General features: G+C 38.3%; 1 protein-coding gene across 7 annotated transcripts in view; it reads right to left on the bottom strand.

The window, feature by feature from the left end:
* ATRX (ATRX chromatin remodeler) overlaps nucleotides 1–16,359 on the bottom strand; it is a 66,090-nt gene that overhangs the window by 21,931 nt on the left and 27,800 nt on the right. For all 7 annotated transcript variants that reach the window (XR_011150994.1, XR_011150995.1, XM_069015664.1 and 4 more), the window contains 10 exons: nucleotides 14,691–14,769; nucleotides 8,580–8,710; nucleotides 7,861–8,073; nucleotides 6,242–6,335; nucleotides 5,619–5,727; nucleotides 4,811–4,990; nucleotides 4,289–4,430; nucleotides 3,795–3,904; nucleotides 1,803–1,949; nucleotides 1,429–1,606 (listed from right to left, as the gene is read on the bottom strand). Coding sequence is in view for 5 of the 7 variants with exons in the window: in XM_069015664.1 (XP_068871765.1) it covers nucleotides 1,429–1,606; nucleotides 1,803–1,949; nucleotides 3,795–3,904; nucleotides 4,289–4,430; nucleotides 4,811–4,990; nucleotides 5,619–5,727; nucleotides 6,242–6,335; nucleotides 7,861–8,073; nucleotides 8,580–8,710; nucleotides 14,691–14,769 (1,383 nt within the window). In the remaining 2 variants the exon portion in view is untranslated. The remainder of the gene's footprint in view (nucleotides 1–1,428; nucleotides 1,607–1,802; nucleotides 1,950–3,794; nucleotides 3,905–4,288; nucleotides 4,431–4,810; nucleotides 4,991–5,618; nucleotides 5,728–6,241; nucleotides 6,336–7,860; nucleotides 8,074–8,579; nucleotides 8,711–14,690; nucleotides 14,770–16,359) is intronic.

Below are 16,359 nucleotides of genomic sequence, written 5' to 3'. Positions count from 1 at the left end.
AGAACATGACCCACTGAGCACAAAATTACTGTCCTGTCACCACTACTCTGACACAGCAATTCACACCTTTTATCCCCTTTGCTTTGACTTTCCTGGCAATATTCTCAATAAATGCAATATCCTGAGAAAATCAGATACAGAATAGCACTGACAGCACAGGGTTCCCCCCTCTTTTTTGGTGTTTGGTTTATTGTTGGGGTTTTTTTTTGTTGTATCTACAGCTTAGGTAGGAGGAGTCAAAAAACCCATTGGCAAGAAGTACATTTCCTTAAATAATGTGTATGGGATCACATTATATATCAACAAAAATATTTCATCAGCTGCTGTACTAGAGCTTCCCTGACTCCACAGCCACTGTAGGACTTAGTCAAGCTGGCAGAAAATTAATTAAGGTTTTAGCTGCTCAAGCAGCCTTTCTGCAGAGCTGGAGATGCCAATTCCACTTGGCCAATGCCAATAATCACAAAGTTACTTTTCCCCTTAAAATAATCTCTTTGTCTGTTAGAACAGAATTCACAGCCCTACTTTAGTAGGAAACTTCACAAAATCAAGTTCACCAAGTACAGTTATCAATCAGAAAGAGGGAAAAAAAAATAAAATCAATCCCACACTGTGAATGTAAAGTCCAGTCAGATTATTAAGATCCAAGAAAACCCACCTCCATTTACTTTGCCTTCCATATTTGCATTCTCAAGGAGAAATACCAACAGTACAGCAAAGGTGCCTTTTAAAACCAGTTTTTAAGACATCCTGCATAACCCTAAGTTATTTTCAGGTATCAGCTGCCAGTTCAGAATTTGTAAGGAAATTTTGCTATTATGGTGAACCTTCCTAACCCTAAAATTTTTATTCCTTTTTTGGTGACCACCTGAGAAATCAGTTATATTAACTTGGAATACCTTCAAGTGCTTCCATACATGTTGACAATAAGTTTGCTCAGCTCAGCTCAAAGCAGACATCTGTTTCTCAAGACTGAAAAAATAATTACCTGCTTTACCTGCATTCCCTTAATTAGTGCTTCATTAACACTTGTTTTTCACACTTCTAAGGTACACTGTCTACTATTTTCATGTGTAGCTGCACCCTTAATGGTAAATTTCCATCAGGGACAAAACAGCTTGTGGTTGTAACAAATTAACAGATTAAAACAGCCTTGGATCCTCAATAGACACCTCAAATTACTGTGCAAAGTAAGCAATGCTAGCAAATAAAAATACTTAATAGGAGAAGTTTCCAGAATATATTCCTTGTATTTGATTTAATAGAAAAGACTTACAGAAATCTATTTACAAAAGCAGATGGGGGAGATTCTGCACAAATTTCTGTAACTCAGCAAAAGCCAACCAAGAAAATCTGATTTATTTTTCTTTCCTCATATACATACTCCTGGAAGTACAATCTATACAGCCTGTATTAATTTTCACTTACCTGGGTCGACTAAAGCTTTATTAAATATTTCTTTAAGTTTTCTACTCTTCACATTCCTGCCTTGGGCCAGATTTCGGTACATCTCGTAGCCAATGATCATCACACCTCCCTCGTCCTGCCAGTGCTGCAGCATGTAGCTCCTCTCCTGAGGCCTTTTCACAGTTGCCAGCTCACAGACCTTCCAAAGGGGAAAAAAAAAAAGCTTTAATTCCTCTTAAAATACTCAAAAAATGGTCCAACTTTTAATACTTACAACACACGAAGTAGAATTTTCACATAAAGTGCATTCCTTAGCCTGTACTCTGAGTGGTGGAACTTCCCAATTATGCAAATCATTCAGTTATTTCATGAAGAACTCTTTTTAAGCCTTTTACCTCTAGTCTTTCCTCATCTTCCAAACCTTCTTGCCATTTTTCAAACTCATTCAGCCAGTTCAAGGCAGTGTTGAGTGGACACACGACCAGAGCTGTCCGAAAATCCAGTTTGTCACATAGCAAGACTGTGTGGAGAAAACTTACTACCTGCAAGAGAAAAAAACAGGCAGAACACCAAATAAACACCAGGAAAGAAAGATAAATGTATCTATTCAATTATGTAATTAAATTACCAACAACAGCCTGGTTTAAACATGTTTTTCCTGTTTCAACTCACTGGTTAAAATTTCATACAGGTGTTTTTGGAGTTCATACACTCCTTACTCTGTGTTACATGGCTGCACACATCCTTCACATGCTGAGATCCACTTTTGAACTGCTGAAGGATTTCATAAATAAAGAACCTTCCCTTTACATTTCACCAATCATTTTCATAAATTAATTATTTCTATCAGGTCATTTTTAAGCTTTCTCCCAACACTCTCCTCAAACATAAATTCACAGTCAAGTTTCTCAGAACTGAACTTCAGTCTTAAAGCAGTTTCTCAGGCTTTTTTCAAGGTATTTCAAACCAAATTCTCTCAGAAGAGTTCTGCAGCAGGTTATGGCAATGTTTTCCAAGGATTCACCCTGCAGCCAGCCTAGCTGTATGTTGCACATGACAACACCTGGAAAAAACCCAAAAATCTTTTGGTGTCACTCAGTGTTCCTGCTGGGCTGCCTGCTTTGAGCAGCAGCAAACAAAGGCAGGATTAGAAAAGAGTCAGCAATCCCATGGCAGCTCCAGCTCTCCCACTGGACTTCTAATGCACAACAGCAGAAGTTCCTTCTGCATAAAATCTTGGTACCTGGCAACTCTGATTTAATAAATTGTTCAGAGGAATTTCAAACTGCATGACCGTGCTTGGAACACTGGGCAACAAAGTGCTTTTGAAACAAAAGGAGTTACTGGTTGTTCTGTGGTAAGGCCAAACTACTCAGGAAGACTCATGACCAAAGTCCTCTGTCCTGGCCAGCAAGTCCCCAGCTGCCTGATTTCCCTGATCTCTTTGCAGTTTGCAAAGTCTCCTAGAACTTGTGGTGGTTCAGCTCTTTTAAGATCTAAACAGCAAATGGCATCACAGAGCACAGCAGAGTGACTGGCAGATGGACACCTGCAGAAAAAACCAACTACCTCAGCTTCAAACACCAGCCTTTAAAATGGGTTATATTGATATATGTTTCTAACTATGACTTTCTTTGATTATCAAGAAGTTGCAGCCAAAATTACTGTCATTAACACATCTGGATCACTATAAAAATACCCTCTGCTGTGAAGTATGTAATCAAACTATATGGTGTATAAAGTGTAGGTGTAAAAAGTCCCCTCCACAACAGTTCTGCAAAGCATTGCAAATCTCCACTAAAAGCTGTGATTAACTCCTAAGAACTACACCACCTACGCTAGAATCAAGTGTGTAAAAATACACCTTTCAAAGGTGATTTTCAAAGTGTTCTGTAGAACTACAGACTGTCAAAATACCGTGTCTGTCACCCCAATATCCCTAAACAAAGTAAATTTTTATATTTGCTGGAGCTGGAGTTAAAAACCTGCTGTGCACCAGCACCAACCACAGCTGCAGCTCGGTTTGCCTGAACTGGTCATACCAAAAGTGACCTCGGTCCCTCTGATCATCCTCAGCTTTGTGTCACTCCAAAAACCCCCACAAACCCACCAGCATCTAACTTTAGAAACAAAGTCTGGCATTACAAAATAAAAACCACCAAATCTGATAAACTTGTACTTTATCAGCAGCAAATTAATTTAAAAACAGTCAAGGAAATAAACCACTTAAGGGAAAACAAATGAGGAAGATAGTAAAAAACACAACCTGCTTACAATTATCACACTGTCTTAGAAACAGGTTCCTTGAGCCTCTCTCCTACCAGCTGTATTTATTTTCTTGTTCTGAGTTGCAAGGGAGCTACACAGAAATCAATTTTGTTTCTTACCTGTAACGTTTTCCCCAGGCCCATACAGTGAGCAAGAATGCAGCCAGAGCCAGGAGATGTCTTGGTTTTTTTTACAGATTCACAACAGCAATCCCACATGAACTGAACACCTGAAGGAAATAATTGAAGTTTTCTGATTAAACATTCACTTTATTAAAGTTCACCCGATAAGAGACAGCTGTGATCACTGAGATCATGATAACTCTTAGGAAAGCAGCTGTCAGGATAATTATTGATTCATTTCTGTCCAGTGGGTTGTATGTGGGATGATCTTTGTCTCGAATTTGATTAATTCACAGTTTCTCTGAAGATGTGGCAACTGAGTTGGAAAACATTACTGTGAGGATGCAGATTGACTGATCTTGGGGACAGGGAGAAGAGAAAATGTCCTGGTTTTACCTGCCAAGGAGTTTTTATTCTAATTCAGTCTGCATAAAGTGCTGTGCCCCTGGAGAGAAAAATTTAAATTTTTTTCCTTTAAACTCTTCCCTTACCATCTACTTGGTGTGGTTTCAGTCTGGTCACTATACTCCTGTGAACCTGCACTAATGGTTCTTTGGTTTCTTCATCTTCATCTAAAACCAGCTTAGTTGTAATGGGACATTTCAGAGGTGAAGCATCTTCGATCTCTATCACCTGCAAACAGAACCAGGGCACCAGAGGAATATTCTCACATAAATAACACCCAGCATTTGAGACACATCAGATTTAGCAGAACTGGAAGTCATAATTTATTTAGTAAAGAGAAACTTTCAATTCTTTACTGCCTCACAACTTACTCTGGCACTGAAGTGAAGCAGCAGGGAACTGAAACACCTTTCTAAAGATCACAGGATCAAATAAAACTTACCAAGGTCAACCTGCAGGAAACTGCAGATAAAACTTGTGGCTTACAAGGCTGCATGTAAGCAGTTTTCAAAAATTACCCATCAAATTACACTGATGTTGAAATTTATCATCTTAAACATGATCAGGAATTCAAGTTCACAGAATTTTACAGAGAAATCAGACCATACCTCTCTCAGTTTCTCTCTCTCCCGTTCTCTCTCTGCTATACGTTTTCTTCTTTCTTCTTCTTCTTTAAGTGCATTTTGTGTTTCTGTTCTAAGTTTATCATCTTTAATAATTTTTCTTATTTTCTTCCTGCCTTTTCCAGGAGACTTTGAGTCATCATTGTCCTCATTCTCAGAGTTACTCTATTAGAAATTAAATAAAGTACACATTAGCAGGAAAATTATGGCACAGACCATCAAACCCTTCTTTCTTAGACAAGCTCCCAGAAATTCTTATACACACAGGTGAAGTTCAGCTAACAAGAAAAAAGATGTCTTTTTAAAAGTATGACAAAAGAAGTGCCACCTTAACTGTAATGTATTCTGAGATACCAAAGATAAGCCCAGCTGTGCAAAGGCAGTACTGGAGGCATTGTTATCATTTAATAGTAGCTAATAATTATTAATAAAGCACTTATTTTCTGTTATACTGGTGCTAAATCAGATCAGCCCTTACCTCCATCACACAGGACAAGAAACCCCAACACTACTAAAGCTTTAATCTACAATTTGTCTCACCTACATTTAGATCAAAAATTCCATTTACTTCAATATCAAGAATTTTTATCAAGATGCAGAGAGGAAAAATTTTTAGTTAAACATAATGTTTTACCTCCACAATGGTGGCACTTTACAAATTTTAGCCTGAACTGACATTGAGAAAAGTTTTGATTTTTTACTGTCCTTTGTGCAGAGCTGTTTGAGATACCCTGAGCAGCTGGCAGAAGAGACAGCAACTCCCAATTTATTCCTTCAAAACATGATACAGCACCTTATTCTCATTTTCACTTGATGAATCCTCCTGAACCTTTATCCTCCTTCGTTTCTTTTTCTGTTTGTAGCTGCGCTGGTTTTCTTCTGCCTCAGCTTTTTTGGCTGATCTATGAAAATACAAAAAGGCAATATTACTGATAAACCATAATAATCCACTGCCTCGCTGAAAAACAATGGTAGAAGTACTACATCATTAATTAATAAAATATGCACTCTTTTTGTGCAGTTAGGGCTGACTTCCAAATTCCTTCCTGCCCCTCAGCCCACTGGACACACACAGCAATGAGAAAACCCTACAGAATCTCAGAACTGTCAAGCAGTGGTTTTATACTGCAATCCACCAGCTGACAGTGATGTATTTGACATAAAAATGTCCATTTTTTGTTGATCTTTTCTTGTACTGGCTCATCAAATTGTTGTGTACCCCCCACTGTGGTACAAATTCCAAATTCCCCCATTTGCTGCAAAATAAATTAATGTTCTATAATTCCTATACCTAAGTATCATCAGGGGTTTTAAGAACTGCTCCAAAGTGTTTAACTTTTACCATCTCCCTGCCTAAACTGTATTATTAAAACCCCAAATAAACACAGGGCAAGCACAGTTCAGTTTTATTCATACCTTGTCCTTGGTCGTTGGTCATCCTCAGACTCACTGACCTCCTCACTCACTGCAGACTCGTGGAACTCAGAGTCATTCGAGTCATCACTGCTCACTTGAAAAAGAAACCAGCATTTATTTCATGGTGAGTATTGCTGCAAAGCCAGCAGCTCCTCACTGTACAACAAACTGGTTAAGAGCAACAAGCACTGCCAAGGTTTCAGACAATATGGGACCCATTAAACCCATATTTATAAGGAGCAAGAGGGATAAAAGGGGTACAGAGAAGAAAAGGTTAAAATTTAAGCACTAGCTGAGTCCTGGTGGATGGTTTATTGTGCCAACAAGCCTTGAGGTCTTTATGCATGAACATCTACATTTATTTTACAAGCAAATGAGAGAGTGCATTATATGATGGAGGAGAACCATGGGGAGCAGTATGGAACTTCAGAAAACAAAAGATGATTTTTAGTTAAACAGAAGCTTTTGTTTCAAATGCTTCACATGCCATTTTATAGCCATACTTCAAGAAAGGACCCTTATTTACTAACAACATCTGAAATTACATCACTGCACTTATGGCTTGGCATTTCTTCAGGTAATGCAAGCTCAAAACTGCCTCAAAAAGCAATTAAAAATGCGCCTTAAAAAGCAGCATTGGAAATACTCTCCTAAGTACTTTGAGGAGCTATCAGTGGCATTTTTAGGTAATTAAGACACCAGCATGGCATTTAACACCTTTAATTTCAGCTTGACCTTGAACACAGTGGAAAGTTTAATTGTTTTATGAATGACAAGGCTTAAAACATGGGTTGTTCTGTATACATGGGGAAAGGTAACATTAATAACACAGGGCTAAAAAATGCAAACTGAAATCAAATACATTGTTCTGCTTGAGGGCTAAAGAATCCTGAGCTGCCTCTTATTTGCACATTAATTCAAAGGTAATTTACAGTTATTCCCCCTGAAAGAAATGTTGGAGGTAGAGTTTTAATCCCATATGGAGGAAAAACTTGAATATGCGAACAGATAAACAGAAGAGTTTTCACAGAGGAAAATGCTAAACAAATCACATTGCATCTTTTATTCTGTGGAAGACCACAAAAGCTGGCTGGCATCAGTGCAACACAGGTAAAGCCCAGAACATCTTTCCTGGCCAGGAAACCCCCACAGGTTCTTTGTTGCTGCCTGCAATAATAAAGCCAGCCCCCAGCCCAGGCTCATTTCACAGTGCCATCTGCTGCTCAGCTCCAGCCTGCTCCACTGGAATCCCAGCATGGACACATTCCTCAGGCACTACTGCCAGTCCAAGAGAGAAATTACTTAAAGGACAAGACTGATTTTCCCAAATTAGACATCCTGGGGCTTGCCTGTGCTGTTTAAGATGGATATTCTAAGACTCCACAAGATTAATCCAATTCAGAGGACACAGTAAGTGGAGAGAGCTGCAACTGTATTCAGCATTTCAAACAAAACTATTTATCACACAAAGATAAGGGAATTCTAGATTTCATATACCAGGAAGTTTATACAGGGATTTTAAAATCACAAAGGTTGAGATCTCCATTCTGACAAGCTCTGGACTTATTTTATAGAAGCAAGTACTTTTTAAGACCAAAAAAAAGATGTGGATTATGTACCTTTCCTTCTATTTCTGCGCTTCCCCCCTTCTTTTTTGTCTTTTGGTTTCACCACCTTTTTTTCTTCTCCAGATTCCCCATCACTCACGGTGAGCTTGTGCCTCAGCAGTCTGTGTCTGTATCTGGGCTTCTTGGATGTTTCTTCTTCCTCTGAATCCGACTCAGAATTACCTTCTTCCTTTTCAGACTTATTGTCTTCCTTTTCATTCTCTCCTGTCACACAGAAGAGTCAGTACCACATACATACCAGTCACTTTCCTATCTTACATAAATTGGGCAAGAATTAAAATCTGAATTCATTTCGGCTAAATCCTGTGCATTTCCAGGGAATTACAAGCAACAACATACCAGTTTCCTCAAATGTTAAGTATTTCACACTGCCTGAATGCTTCCAATGCCTGTTCCAATGGCTGTGTTAGCCAAATCTCCCCTGTGCACTTGCAGAACTTACTGTTCTGTATAGATTATCCCTCACAAACCCCAAGGACTTCTTAATTGCTTACAAAAATCAGACTGTAACAAAAAAATAAACATACAGGAGATTAAAAGAGATGATAATCCTCATGACCACATATGTTGGCCTCTATGTGGCAAATACACATCAACCTCAATAATATTTTTTGCTGAAAGCTTTAACAACCATCATTTTCCCAAGTGACCCTTGAAATCATGGCAGGTGCCACAGCACCATTTTGTCCCAGATGCTTTTTGGTGCTTACCATCATCTCCTGTGTTTTCAGTTTGCTTTGCAGGTTTCTTCTTTCCTTCCTCCGGCTGCTCATCTGAAGACGTATCCTCATCAGAGGAAAGATTGGCTTTGATTTCTTCTAAAAGCATTTTCTTGGCAATTCTTTGAAGTAAAACAGAAAACACTATTTATTCCATTGTTCAAGTAAATCTATGAATGACAAGTGTAATCCTACACCATTCAGAACTTCAAAAAAAGGGCTGAAAGCTGAACAAAAAAAAAGACACGTGATGAAAAGTCATTGTGGCAAGACAGGATCTATCAGCAAAAATCTCACATTAAATGTGATGTGTTGACTCGCTTTTAGAAAGCAGGTTTGTATAAAGCTTCTTTAGAAGAGAAGTTTCCTGCTTTACAGCAGACTGGAAATGGGTATAAAATGTACAGACTTAGAGATTTCATTTTATTCATGGTCTATCTGGGTAACTAACCACAAGCACTTGCCTTACAGCAACTCTAGCAAAAACCCTTATGTGCTTATACCCAAAAAGTCTGACCAACACTACAGGACCTGAATTTCAGATAAAAATTATCATCTTATTTCCTGCTCCACAAACTGTCCACTCAGCTTCTCATGGCTTCACTGCAGAACAAGAAAGCTTCCAGCTAATGCACAAGTGACTATGGAAAAATGATTTGTTTACATGCACTTGTAACACAAACATCTTGCCTGAGTCTATCCAAGGCAGGATATAAAATGGTATGTCAAAAGCACAGGAAAATAGTGGACTTATCAGAGTACTTGTACTTCCAGGAGGAAAAAGGATAAACCAGGTCTTCCTCATTTATATCAGGAATACTGTAGTTTTCATTCTGAGGTCATCCATTTTAAATGAAAGATGTGTTTTCTAGGTGAAACCTCATCTGTCTTGCCTTTTGGGAGAATTAATGTATACTGTGTATACATAGTTCAGGATGGGAAAGCTTTCACACCAGTCAAAACAACATGGAACTGAAACCCATGGAACTGAACCACAATCCAGGCTTCACTTGGGAATGGCAAAGGAACGGGGATCCCTCAAGCAAAGCTTCTTATACACCAGAAAACTGAGTTGTTGCTTCTACAGAGCACCATAAAATAGGCTTTTAACAATCAATATTTCATTTTCCAGCCTGCAATGTGCCGCCAAAACAAAAGAATTTTTCTAAGGGTATTTTCCCAAGCTATCTTTCCTGACACTCCACACAGTATTTTCTAATTTTTGAGCAATAGTGTTATTTCTTAAAAACACTCTCACACTAATTTATATTCAGTTATTACTAAAAGATGGAAGCAAAATAGTTTAATAAACATTTCAGATTGTTCAGTGAGTCAGACCATCCATCAGCATCCAAAACACACCCTCCCCCTCTCTCTTGAGAAATGGCTTGTGAAGAAAAAACTGATTAAAACTTTACCAAGCAGTACCCTTGGAGAACTTCAATTCCACATCTATCATGAGATCACAGCATGAACCCAATGAAAACTTACTTAAGTCCACAGAAAAGTAACATCCTCTTCCAAATGCTTTTTGCATTAGGTCCTCCCAGAGGATATTTAGAAAAGGGACCTAGGGTTTGATTGGTTGTTGATTTTTCTAAGACCCAGCACATCATGTGTAAGAGCAACAGAAATAAACAGCTCCTCATGTAAGAAATTCAGACTATATTTCTTCCATCTCTTAATAGTCAGAACTTTTTCTTCAAAATGAAACTTGGAATGTCACAGGTTGGCCTCCCTTTAACAGCTTTTAACATAAATTATTACCCTTGACTTGTACTCCAGAAAACACACAGAGCAGCGCTCTGGCTACTCCTCTTGTTTAATAAAAACCCCAAGCTTTGGAAGAGAAAAAAAAAAACTAAAAGGCCTGGAAAAAAATTGAAATTGAAGCCTGAAAGTCCTGCCTTTGACTTATTTTGGCAAGTGCATTAGCAAAGTTAACACAGCTTGTGGATGGCAGTACTTACCTCTATACAAGTCACCTTTAAAAGGCTGACTTTGGTTCTTAGCAAAACAAGACCTTCATTTTTACTTGTTCTTTAATGAAGTATTTTTTTAAGAGGAAAAGAAAACAGCAAATGTATCTAACACCTAAAAAGACCATGCACAAAATCTACCATCCATAAAGAGAAGATGCTCTCATTTTCCTATTAATCATCAGCATAACCAACAATCAGATTAGGTAAACTGATTAGTTTCTAATTATTTATAGCAATATTGATTAAAAAGTTGTGGCTACGATAGAAAATTAGTCCTATTTTTTATCTAGGACAAAGACTTAACCACTTGCAACCAAACTGAGATGGGACTGTTTGTTAGTGAGAAAAGCTGCATTTTCTTCAACGCATTTCATTTGGGCTAAAAATGTGAGACATTATTAAGACGTTCAGGATTTAAGAGATGCCCATTTTTAATTAACTACAGATCTGATAAGAATGGTAAGTGTAAGCAATATTAGACCCAAAGAGATTAAGCCTTGTAAATGCATGTGACAAATGACTGATGCAACAACTGGCTTATATGAATTAGAATAAATTGAGTACTGGGCTCTGGAAGCTGGTTTTATATTAAACTACAATAGATGTTGACCAGGATAACACATCGTATTTCTACTTTATCATAACACATTTAAAGTGATCAGGTTTCTAAGCTAAGAAACTTCACATGGTAGCTTTAACATTTCAGTATTTGCATTAATAGCAGCAAGACAAACAAGCTATGATAGTGTGAACATTCCCTCACTCACATTGTTCCAGAGAGAACCATGTAAATCAAAAGGGACTGTAATATTTACTCAGGTCAAGGACATAAAGGATTCTTGGCCATTCAGTTGAGCACCACCAATGGATTTAATTAAGAGCCACAGAGAGCCCTATGATCTCCAGCATGGGGTTTCAGGTAAAAAATAAAGTAAAAAACAAAATAAAATTTTAAAATCCCTGCATTTCACTCATTCCTGCACTGATCTGCTGTGACCTGGAGCATGTCATGTTGCCCCACTCCATCTTATCTAAACTTATCATGACATTTGTATGAAGGGCACTCTCCCAACACACATTTACACAGTGCCTTACAGAACAGGGCTGCAACCTCAACCAGGACACACAAAACCAACTCTAGAATCAAATAATAGCACATATGCACAATTTTGTATTGACTGGGCTTCAAAGGTATTTCCCCTTTGTAAGAACACCACCAGAAGAATACATTTCTAAATAATGAATTGATTACTATGGATTTTTAAGTCGTGCTAAAAGAGGAGTTTTCACAAGACAGGCAAACTGGAAGTTACCCAGGGGTTGCTTAGTTACACTGCAGGACTACTTTAAAAGCTCCTTCAGACATTGCAGCAGAACTGGAACAGTAGGTGCAGCCTCTCATGATGTGGAGTTAAGCCCACATGGTAATTTGCACCACTCTTGTTCATGAATTTCACAGTGCCAATACAATGGACTCTTTTAGAGATTGTTCAAAATCTTGGTGAGACAATGCTACCACTGTAAAAATCACTTTTCTTAAAAAGCCATGATTTTAAATTTTAGTTCATTATTGTGATGTTTCATTACCAATTCGATTACATCAACTCACACTCAGTGTTCATAAATACCTACTAATTATATGTAGAAATAAGGTTGCCTGAAACAAGCCCTTGGGTGGGGGAGGATGGTGGAATGTGGCTAATAAAAGCCACCAGAATTCCAGCTAGAGCACTACTGGCTTAAATGGGCCTTCAGGATACTACTAGAAAATTCAGAACCCTTTAAAATATATTCTAAGAAATTAATATTTGGATGAAATGTCATACATGTCTAAAAAAAATGAGTGAAAACTGCCAAACACCTTGTTCTAAATACTGTGCTGTCTTTGTTGGAAGAGGCTGATTTTCAAGCTGTCAGAGTTGTATTAAATTAAATGCTTGGACAAGAAAAACGTTTTACAAAAATTTATTGTAACCATCAAATACTTAAAGGCATTCTGCATTAAATACACTATTAACTTCTTAATAAACAGAACTACTGCAAACATATCAAACAGTACCATTTAAAAGATCAGAAGGACCAATAATAGTTACACAACAGAAGATGAAAGCATACAGCACTGTATGGCATAGTATGACCCACTTGGATATTGCATTTTGGCAAAGATGATTTCAAGACTATCAATATTCATGTCATGCACATCCCCAGGTATGCAAATAACAGAACATCTAAACTAGAGACTTGCAAACAGGAGAGTTCCCACACTACAAACACCCAGCAGGTACTAGGTATCCTCTTTGGCCTGGAAGAAAATAGGCAACTTCTCTGAATCAGTAGGTAAACTATTTAAACACTTGGTGTTGAGTAAACAGAAGAACAAGTTTTTAACTTCTTGAAATTTGTTCCATCTTTTTACAGTTTATAGCTCTGATTTTGGTGCCAAGTACAACACATGATTAAGGTAAAGTCAGACTGCATTACCAGTTAACATGTCTGAAGGTTGACAACACTGTTTATTGACAAAATACCTCCCCATCTCATAAATAGATGTTCAAAAGATCCCCTAAATAAAAACTTAACAAAGAGGCAGCTTCAAAACAAAGTACAGAAACTGATTTTTAAAGCCCGAAGTTGTATTACTGTTTGTTATCAATTAAGTTCATTCATTTCCCAATATAGCTCAAACTCAAGAGTGAGTTCTGTCAGAAACGTCTGTGTGGTAAATACTGAACTTCTGACAAAAGTGTATTGGTTTAGTTATCAACCAGAAACTCACAACAACAAAAAAAAGAAGAAAAAAAAATTTAAAATAATTAAAACAGGACTGAAATGAAAACAGAATTTAAAAAAAATCTTGTTATACCGAAGTTTACATGTTCTGCTTATGACCCTGTGCTGTCAAGTCCCTAAAAAGCATCTTTCTTTAAAGAGCTGAATTACTGGGTTAAATTTGATGACTAAAAACACACAAGAACTAATTCAGCAGCAGCATTTTGATGCCAAACTGAGGTCCGTAAAGGATATAAAACAGTGTTTTTAAAATTTACTTCAGCCACATATCCAAACATACAACTCTGTGAAACAAGGATTCCACATTCTAAACTAGTAAGGCTCAGAAGCAGAAAAAGACTCCACCAGCAACTGGTCCCACACATGCTATATGGCCAAAACCAAAAAAAAAAAATCAGTTTCTGAAATACTGTATAAAAATTTGTTGAACAGCTCTTCAGTCTAACTACAGTGACTTCCAAAAAGAAACTGTGGCTTGGAGCTGAGCAATACTTCATGTTGTGCATTTACTCCTTAGGAAACGAAGCTTTTACATTTCTAGCCAAGCTAATTTTGATAAGCTACAATGTTACTGGTAAAATATGACATGTCTTAGCTAACTGTATCTTACAGAGATTCTCTTTTATTGATTTCAAAACTGAAGCAATACATGTAAGCCACAATTCTGAAAATATCTATGCAAAGACTTAAAATATATAATTAGTCTCTTTGATACCAGTTGAGCCTATGCACAGTGCTTGTAGAATCATGGCCTTAACTCACATTAATCACTTTAGGTACTTTTTAGTGGATTAAAACTCAGTTGAATTAACAGCTGAAAATATCTAATATGGTTTTCCCCACATTTGTGCTCTCTCTTTATTGAGAAAAGTGTTTCAATTAAAAAAGCATATTAAGTAACAGTAATAACCAAATTCATTCTGAAAATATTGCAGCACTGCATATTGCACAGATGCAAATTGTCACCTTCTACTCCCAGAACTAGCTGAAATTCACATTTAGCAGCAGCAGCTTTTTACCTGCCTGCAAGATCCTTGTCACCAACCTCCCACTCGCACCGGGAACCCCAGCGGGACAGTGCTGCAGTGCCTTGAGAACACCCCCTAGCCAGGTGTCTCAGCTACCACTTCTAAACACTTGCTTTGCATTTCTGGCTCTGGGCCTCTGTTTTCTGGCCCCGTGTTCACACTTGCGGGAGGCCCGTGAGCGAGTCTTTACCGGGCAGGCAGCCGTGCTTTTTACCACCTGCTTGCTCCTCCGTTGCGCCGGTTTGCGCCCACGCCTAGGGTGTGTTATAATCGTTTCTAAGTCCTTACGGAGGGTATCATACCTATTCTCAGGGTCGTCATCATCATCATCTTCCTCCTCCTCCATTGGGATAGTCCTTGATAGAGCCTCTCCCTCATCTCCTGCAAAAAAAGCCCAAGAGAAAACACTCAGTACATGTAAACCCGGCAACAAACAGTACACGACAGCACAATGAACAACACAACACGTGAACTACATCTCCATCAAAATCCCAATTTATAAACAGCTTGGTAATACCACTTTTCTACCAGTTACCTGTCTTGACATATAAAAATAAATGTAGTTTTTCAATGCACATTATGCTTGCTGCTACACACAACTTGCAACTCGTTCCTAATTACAAACTGTGAATTTGGGATTTTACACCAAAACACAGAGACTAACTACTCTACCTAGGAATCAGAAAGAAGTTACCTAAGAAATTATTTGCCCTAAGAAATTATTTGCTCTGTCAGAAGCTCCACTAGTGAGTTTGGCAAACTGAAAAGAAGGCACAAACAAATACAGGACAGAACTGCTTCCCAAGGCCCATGGGCTGCCATAAGGAAGTACTGGAGAACACTAATCCTTCCTATTTTTGCTTTCAGACCATGAGTGTGTGTAAAGAGTTGTATTTTGAGAATTCCACATGCTATCCTTACTGCAAATATCCAAACTCAGCTGCACTACATGGCACTGTCCCATATACAAAGGACATAGAAACCAACAGCGTGGGACACATGACAGAGAAGGAACAACACAGTGTGAAGCCTGCCCTGAAGTGCCTCTGCACTCTCCTGGCTGGACTGAGGAATTTGGATTGTTTCTAGCACATTCCCAGGCCTGTCCCCTTGCTTTTCTCTCTTGTTTTTCTTGCATGCACATCAGATAAATCTGCTAGGTAGTAAAATTAAGCTTAGGGAAAGAAACCTCACAATCCTCACGAGCTGAGATTCCCTCATCCATAATTTCTGTTTATTTTCTATCTGTGGGGACTGGAGGACTGGACTAAAACTAGGCTGCAAGAGGCACACTCCAAGGTGATCACAGAAAGTCCCTCATTTGGATAAATAAAAGCATCCTGTTGATTAAACCAGATCCTAAGTCTCATTCAATGATCAATCTACACAGCTTATTCAGACCCAGAACAGACTCCTTTATTAATTCACCTATTAAACCAAAAGCAGACTGCAGAGAAAGGGCACATTCTTCTCCTCTGAAAATACTCTAACATTGGCAGAATTTCATAGAAGCAAGTGATAACTAAGGCTGAAAGAGACATCTGGACATGCTCCACTCCAAATCCACCATCAAAGCAAAGCTAACTCCAAAGTCAGGTCAGTTATTTCAGGGTCTTGGCCAGTGAAGTTTCAAGCATTTCCAAGGACAGGGATTCCAAAGTTCAGCAGGGCAACCAGTTTCAAGCTTTGACCACACTCAGTTTAAGAACACTTCTTCTAGTATCTGTATCAGTTTTCCTTGCTAAATGCTGTATCCACTGCCTCTCATGCTTTGGGCACACATCCAGCTCAGCCTCCCCTAAAACTGCCCATGAGCTGATTTGCAGACAGAAATTCAGACACCCCATTTTTAGCATTCTGTCTCCAGTCTAAACCAACTCACTTCTCTCTCAGTCTAATTCTACTGTCAATCATCCCACACCACAGACCTGATCATTTGTACCCTGCTATCCCTCTCTCCAATAATCACCC

This window comes from Aphelocoma coerulescens, chromosome 4A (assembly GCF_041296385.1).
Source record: "Aphelocoma coerulescens isolate FSJ_1873_10779 chromosome 4A, UR_Acoe_1.0, whole genome shotgun sequence".
NCBI lineage: Eukaryota > Metazoa > Chordata > Aves > Passeriformes > Corvidae > Aphelocoma > Aphelocoma coerulescens.
This window is presented reverse-complemented; position numbering and strand designations above follow the sequence as displayed.